The 7,398-nt window shown below is 60.1% G+C and overlaps 1 protein-coding gene across 1 annotated transcript in view; it reads right to left on the bottom strand.

The window, feature by feature from the left end:
- Positions 1-547: 547 nt before the first annotated feature.
- The window catches only part of SKOR1 (SKI family transcriptional corepressor 1), an 8,874-nt gene continuing 2,023 nt past the window's right edge, over positions 548-7,398 (bottom strand). Inside the window, exons 3-10 of the mRNA XM_030889078.2 lie at positions 6,838-7,398; positions 5,673-5,763; positions 4,679-4,786; positions 4,121-4,192; positions 2,739-2,813; positions 2,414-2,488; positions 1,815-1,880; positions 548-1,337 (exon numbers count right to left, since the gene is read on the bottom strand). Of these exons, the coding sequence (XP_030744938.1) occupies positions 1,243-1,337; positions 1,815-1,880; positions 2,414-2,488; positions 2,739-2,813; positions 4,121-4,192; positions 4,679-4,786; positions 5,673-5,763; positions 6,838-7,398 (1,143 nt within the window). The 3' untranslated portion in view covers positions 548-1,242. The remainder of the gene's footprint in view (positions 1,338-1,814; positions 1,881-2,413; positions 2,489-2,738; positions 2,814-4,120; positions 4,193-4,678; positions 4,787-5,672; positions 5,764-6,837) is intronic.

The following is a 7,398-nucleotide window of genomic DNA, read 5'->3' as shown; positions in this document are numbered from 1 at the left end:
GGCAGGTCCCCTGCGAGCCTTACTTTCTCCCTGGATGCCCCCACGTCTGCGATCCCGCTTGGGTTCTCACCAAACTCATTGCCATCGCGTCATAGCGCCCCTATCGTCCGATACCCCTAAATGGACAGAACGTGACAACTCTCCAGAGCTGGCATCCCATCCCGCGTGCTGTCGACGCCCACGAGCGCTCCTGGGACGGACGACTTCTCCAGTGGGGCAAGCACACAGGAACTCGAAGGAAGAGAACTAAGGGAGCCTTTATCCGGAAGGGAGTGCTAGCGGCAAACTGGGAGCACGTGCGAGGGCGAGGGGGGCTGCTGCGACCCGCGGCGGGAAAGCCCCGTCTGGGTCTCAGACCTGGGTTTGGGTTCCTCTCTGAGGCGCAAAAACCGAGGGACGTCCCCAGCCCTGGGTGGGGGTGGGCTCATTAAGGCGCTCCCAGCCGCCGATGCCCACCTGTTGTGAAGCGCTCAGTCCACCTTCCTCCCCCGCCCGGCCCCTCCTCCACCCCACCCCACCCCCACAGTACAGGAAGTCACAGTTTTTGCCATTGTTGTTTTATTAGAAACAAAACAAAGTCACAGATACAGAATGGTTTCCCCAAACAGGCTCAAGGTGGCCGCCATCTCGTGAGTCGGTTGTCGCCCTTTTAAAGTGCTGTTACACCAAGAAGTTACAACGAATGATAGACAAAGCAAAACCCAAATGGGGATGCAAAACGGAAGTGGAAGTAGGGCCAGGAGGGGAAGCAAAATAACTTACAGCAAAAACAAATTAAAGTGAACCCAGTACTGAACCAAGAGACTCACAATACATTTATATCCATTGCACATAGCCACTTTGTCGTTAGGAACCAGTGTTTCAGAAGTGGACCGGACTGGGCAGCGCGGGCCGACCCCCGCGAAGTTGCTGCACGGTATTCACAACCCTGGGGCCCAGGGCTGGACAGTGGAAGGGAGAGATACCCCCCACCCTTCCCTTTTCTCCCCTCTTTTGGTCCAGTTTACCCTTGAGGTTCCATGTCCTGGAGTTCAGCCTTGGGGTGAGGCAGTATTTACATTTGGAAACGGAGCTGGGGGCCCTGGGCTAGGGAGCCCGGGAAGGGAGCCGGCGGGCGGGAGGCCGTATTTACATCGGTCCGATCCGAATGGCTTGTTCCTCGCTCTGGGCCTCCGCGGCCGCGGGTATTTACAGGACATGAGCAGCATGGCTTGAGGGCGCGAAGGCGCGGCCGGGCCGGCCCTAGGGCAACAGCGGGGGCTTGAAGGAGCAGTTGCCGGTGCAGTGGCGGGGCGTCAGCATCTTGCAGGAGAAGTGGTGCAGAGCGTCGTGGGCTTCTGGGAAGATAGCCGCACACACGGACCACGTTGGGCACCTCGCCGGCCTCGGCCGCAATGCGCACCGGCACCCTCCCCCAGCCCAGCCCAGCTCAGAAGTTCTCGGCCGCGTTTATCACAAGGAGGGAGCCCAGAGGGGGGGAGACCCGATCGCCTCCTTGCACCGCCCCTCTGCCCCCATTCCGTAGCCCCATTTTACAGAAGAAGAAACTGAGCCCCAGCGAGAAGGATCGGTCTTCCCACGGCCAGGAATGAGCCCCCACGGCAGATTTCCCAGTTCTCTGAGTTCAAGGAGCGCTCTCCCCTTTTTACCCTACTGTGCTACAAGGCACATCATTTCCCACTGAGGTCCTCTCAGTTTATGAGAGACGTAGGCCCGGCCTTCCCCCCTCACTAGTTCCCACAGTTCATTCATTCACCAGCAGGGCCTGGCCAACACCCATCACCCCTTGGGCCTTTGTCTCCAGGACTCCGCACCTTTTAGTTTCTGCTGGATGGCGTAGCGCGCCTTCCGCTCCTGGTCCAGTTCGTTACACAGGGTGTCTGGAAGACAAGGCGTAAGGCGCAGCGGGTGAGGAAACACATGCGGCAATCAGGCCACGGTCACCGCCGGGGCCTCACCCGGTCGCAGGCCCCAGCTGCGCGCAACAAACAACTGGGGGTGGGGGGTGGGGAGTGGGAGGACGCGGGTGGGGAGGCCCGACGCTCCAAACTGCAGCCTGGCGGAGGGAGGAAATGGCCTGAGATGGCGCTTAAAGGCAGACGGATCTAACCAAAATTAAAGCAAACTTAGGCATTACTTCCCAGGTAATTTTACGCCTCGATTTTTAATTTAGAAACGATGGAAATTGCCGCGATAAGAAGTTCAATCACTCCCTGTAATGATGCCTGCAAGCCGTTTGCCGGGCTCGCTTGCCATTCTGAGGCTAATCAGAGTTTACAAAGGATATTAAATAAAAAAAATAATTGTTAAATTACCTTCAATTTAAATCCAAATGACTGAGCCAACATTGCGGCTCCTGCCAGACGAGAGGCAGTTACAGCCCGTGCATGAGCTCACCTGACTCCCGGCTTACCTCTGACAATTTGCAGCTGTTGTACCATTTCTTCTCGATAAGCCAATTCCCTCTTCATTTGATCCTGAAAATTATCTGTGCAAATTGATTAAGTGAGAGCTGTTCCGAACAGCCTCCTCCCCCAGAACCGCTTCCTACCCCCTCCCCTTGGGCCTCCCTAGAACCCAGAACTGCAAGAGTTCTGAGGCTCTGGCGGCCGCCAGTCTCAGTGTCCCCCCACCTCTACCTCCGCACCGGCCCCCACCCCCTACCCCGCACCCTAAGGGAGTCAAAAAGGATGGCGCTCTGAGACGGGGTAGGGGGCAGTATGGCCAGTCTGGGGTACCTTTGAGACTCTGAAAATCCCGTTCCAGCTTCTTGCGGAGCTCCATTTGCTCCAGGAGGAGTTTCTGTAACTCATCTGGGAAGGAGCGAGAGTGGGAGGTGAGATGGGGTCGAAGGTCTCTAGGGTTTAGGGAGGCACCCAGGTCTAGGACCCCTCGGACAGAGATCCCCAGCACGCAGGCTTTCCCGTTTGTAGCCCAAAGATTGGGGAAAGCAGCTTGCAGCTCGAGGGAGAATTACCTCCAGGATTAGGGAGTACACACTGAACTGCCAGGCCCTGGCTCCAGGCCCTGCCTCTTCCCCCAGGGGAGATAATGCTTTAATTTCTTCCTAACTTGGCCCAGGAGGGCTTCCTTTCAACACCCTTTCAAAGGAAATAGCGACAGTAACCAAGCAAAGAAGTACCCAAGACCTCTGAGGGTCTGGTCAAAGCTTTGGGTCATCTTCCTGGACAAAAACACATACCCACAAGAGCTTGCCTACAATTTCAGGAAGTCTCTGGAACCCCAAATTCAAGCCAAGACACCCCATCTCCCCATATAAAAAGCTAATGATTTGAGAGGTAATGGTTAAGGAGCAAACTTTGTAACAGGGCAGAGTGGGAGATGGACAATAGTCCTCTCCTTCCTCCATCCCTGAGCTGGGCTGGAGAGCTATAAGGGGCAGCAGGCTCAGAAACCAGCCCCAGGGGCTGTCTTGACCTAGAGGTGAATGGTTGATATCTGGACCCTCCCCCATGAGGAGATAAATCACAGGAATGCTAAGGGGCAAAGTGGAGTGACAGGCTGCCTTTCTCTGGGCCTCAACCCACACACCCTGTTGTAGGATGGGCAGCAGATCCCACTCTTAAAAACCAAACCAAACCAAACCAAACCAAACCAAAAACCTCTTTCTCAACCCCCTGCAGAGGGAAGATAGGGAGAGAATGGTGCATTCATGCCAGAGGGGATCTTTCACCTCACTCACTCCTAAAATAAATACCCTGCAATCTCACTATTAAAGGAAAAGTCATTTTTTTTTCCAGGAAATTGGAGGTGAGGTGAGGCAGACGGTCCCTTTTGGTTGTTCGCACCCATCCATTCTGAGAAGTGTTTCTCCTTTCTTTCTTACTACACTAATCTGATCATCTCCAAGGCCTTGGGGATCGAAAACTTTCAATAGACCTCTGGGGCTGGCTCAACCTCCCACCCACACCTTCATACCTCAGCACCAGGATCATGCGTCTAGGAGACTTGTCCTCTCCACTCAGTGAAAAGGAACAAATTCCCCCAAGAGTGTCTTCCCCACACTCTCCCACACAGGAGCAAGGGCCCATTTGCTGGAAGGGACAGTTCCCCCCACAATCACCCCAGCGCAACTCCCACCTCACATACTTTGCCTCACCTCTGGCCAGGTTCTCAATGTCCTTCTCCACTAGCTGAGTGCCAGAGACATCCAAGGTGAGTCCCTCTTCACCTGGGACACAAGGGGAAGGGTCAGAGGGGTTCCCTCCTAGAAAAGACTACACTTCCTCGGAGCGGTGATAATCAGGGGTCCACTCCAGGCCCTCTGCCTTTAGAGGAATCCAGCACCGCCCAGAGGCTGCCCTGCCATTTGGGCGGATGTTGGTCGGTGACCTTTTCACCTCCTGTCGTCTTGGGTCCAACGCACACAGACTGGGGCAATCAGGATAGGAGGTGACCTGTTTTCTAATGGCGAAGGAGTACAGCATTTCCTTTTGCCCCCCTCCTTTACCCAGAGAACCCCAAAGGCACCAAGAAGTAGCAACTCAAGAAACTTGGGCTCCCCCTCGCCGGCGTCAGTATTTTCACAAGCCGGAGAAGAGGACAGATGGCCGCTGACAGCTGCACGGACACCTTTCCACGCAAGCCCTTGGGAACCTGGGCGTCCTAGACCCCGGCTCCGGGGTGGGCGTGACGGGCGAGGGATCCTGGCGCTCACCTCGGTCCGTATTTGCAGGACTGGGCTGGGAGACACTCCTTTGGTCTGGATAAGCTTTCCTCGTCTCCAAATCTTCTGCAGTCGAGTGATTGTCTTCCTTATCCGGCTCTTAAAGGCAATAAACCGAGTTTCAAGGAGAGGCAAAGAAGCCGTGACCCCGAGATCCGGCCTCAGCTGCGCTCGAGCCCTAATTCAAGGCGTGGGGCCCGCTGCTGTTCCCAAGCTGTGCGCCTGGGCTGGCGCCCTTAGGCGCTGTGCCCCCGGCTGCCGGCTCCATCGCCCGCCCGCGTGGCAGGCCCCGGGGACCGCCTCCGCGCCGCCGCTCCCTGCCTCTGCAAAAGGCCGGCCTACGAGCCGAGCACACCAGGGACCAGCGACCTACATCGGGCGCAGATACTGGGGCACCGCGAGCGCGCGCGGCCGCCGGGGGAGGACGCCCCCCCGCAGCGACCTGCGGGGGGGGGGGGGGGGGGGGGGGGGAGTGGGGGATGGGGGGGGACATGGGGCACTGAATTTTCCTCAGCGGGCTGCCTGGGCCCCCTGGGATTTCTGAAGTCCCCAGACCCTCCCCTGCGGGAGCCACCTGTGGGGTGGCCCTGACCAAGGCCACAGCTACTCCGGGGCTCCCAGTGACCCCATCCGGGAGCGCGGCCGACGCCCCGACTCTCCCGCCGCAGCCAGGCCGGGTCCCTGAAGGCTCCGCGGCCCAAACCACTTGCTGAACAAATAGAAGGTCCTTCAGCCAGACCTTATTTTTAAAAAAGGTTCTAACCCAGTGCCTGTGTGTGTGTGGGAGTGTCGGTGTGCGCGCGCGCGCGTGCGCAAGGCGTGTTTTTATCCTCTTTTTAGTAACCGAATGGAGGAAGTTGTTCGCTTTGCCTCCCCTTTCTTTTATTATTTTTTTCTTTTCTTCTCCCTCTTTCCTTTGCTCCTCCGCCCCACCCTCCGCCTCGCGGAAGTCCCCGCGCCCCGGCCCACGGGGCCCCGGCGTTACCGTGGGCCTGGGCAGCGCAGAGGTAGGAGGCCGCGGGCCCCAGCGTAGCCGCCGCGCTCTTCACGTGCTGCTCCCGCTCGGGCGCGTACACCTGCGGCGGCGGCCGAGAAAGGACAGGCGGTTAGGGGGCACTTGGTAGTGGTCTGCGGCCGCCCAGCCCGGCGCCACCGTACCGAAGGGACACCGAGCGGGTGGCGACGCTGACGCCACAGACTGGCGGCCCCGGAGGGAGTCTGTCTCCGTGGGGCCGAGCCAGGGCCCTCCGTAGCCCGAACATTACCCCAACACAAAGCAGCTCCCAGGTCCGGACCCGGTCCCCGGCGCCCGCCCGCAGCCCTGCGCCCGCCTCTGTTTCCAGTTTCCAGCCCACCCGCGCCCGCTCGGTCCCTGGCATAAATGACGCCATTTGCATCCGGTTAACGATTCGTGTTTTAATGAACCGAATGGAAATATACAGATGTTCGCACCCACATTCAAGAGGGCAACGCTTCGGCCTAGCTGTACCTTCCACCCCCACCCCCACCCACGACGCGGCCCTGTCACCTGAGACCCCACCCCCACCCCACCCGCACCCCGCCATGCCTGTGCCAGCTGGGTTCCCGCCTTACACAGTCTCCACTACTTCCCACCAGCTACCCCAGAGAGGACTCTTGGGATGACTCAAGGAGAGCTTGAGGGAGGGGGCTGGGGGGGGATAGCTATGGGGATCCCGAACTGTATTGCTAGGTCCAGGCTGGTGGGGGGGAAGCACCGACCCCCTCTCCTTACTCTTCTTCCCCACATCTGACACGCTCGGGGAGGGAGCCCTCTGGCCAGCCATAGTTCTAATCTCTCCCTTGGACGCCTTTTCCTGCTTTCTCTCCCTCGGTTTTCCTCCAGCCCCTCTTTCTGTCGGAGCGGGGTTGGCTCTGTCATCAACACAAACTCCCTAAATTCGCTGCCCGGGCAGCTCCCCCAGGTCATCTGAAACCCTCCACCGGGGGTCCCAGAGAGCCCAGCTCCACAGTGCGCCCGAGGCCGGGCCCGCCGGGAGCAGCCAGGGCCGGAGGCTCGAACCGCCGCCGCGCAGAACAAGATCCACCAGACCGCCGGGGCCTGGCCCGCCTCCCCGCGGCGCGGACAGGGAGCGGAGCGGCGCCCCCAGCGGGGCGGGCGCGGGGCTCACCTTGGTCGGCGCGGGGCCCCCCAACGGCACGCAAGGCTCTCGCAGCTCGTAGCCACTGTTTGGGGGGCTCCTCTCTGGTCTCCGCACCACGTCGTCGGCTATCGGGTCCCCAAATGCGGACCGGCCGGAGGGAGGTGGCCCCGGGCGGCGCCTGGGCTGGGGGCTACTGCCCGCGGGCGAGTCTGCGGAGCCATCAGCGCCGGAGGAGGTGGCGGACGGCGGTCCGGTCAGTGGGTCGCCGTCGGGGCCTCCTCCCAGGCTGGGCGCGCCAGGTTCAGCCTCGTCCTGGACGACCTCGTCGTCGGGGAAGCGGTTGGACTCCACGTCCACCTCGGGCTCGTCAGCCGTGTCCACATCGGGCGAGGCAGAGTGGTAGCTGGAGCTGCCCTCGCTCAGAAAGTCCGGGCTCACGTAGCCCCCGCCGGCCCCCGCTCCCGGCCCCGGCCCACGGGCCGGACCCGCACCGTACGCGTCGCGGGCGCTGCCGTAGAGCTTGGCGATGCTCTCGGCGTCCTTGACCACCGGCCGGAAGGCCGACACGTAGGAGCCTTTGCGCGCGGC

Source organism: Echinops telfairi, unplaced genomic scaffold (assembly GCF_000313985.2).
Source record: "Echinops telfairi isolate 266 unplaced genomic scaffold, ASM31398v2 ScPeMD7_7475;HRSCAF=8513, whole genome shotgun sequence".
NCBI lineage: Eukaryota > Metazoa > Chordata > Mammalia > Afrosoricida > Tenrecidae > Echinops > Echinops telfairi.
This window is presented reverse-complemented; position numbering and strand designations above follow the sequence as displayed.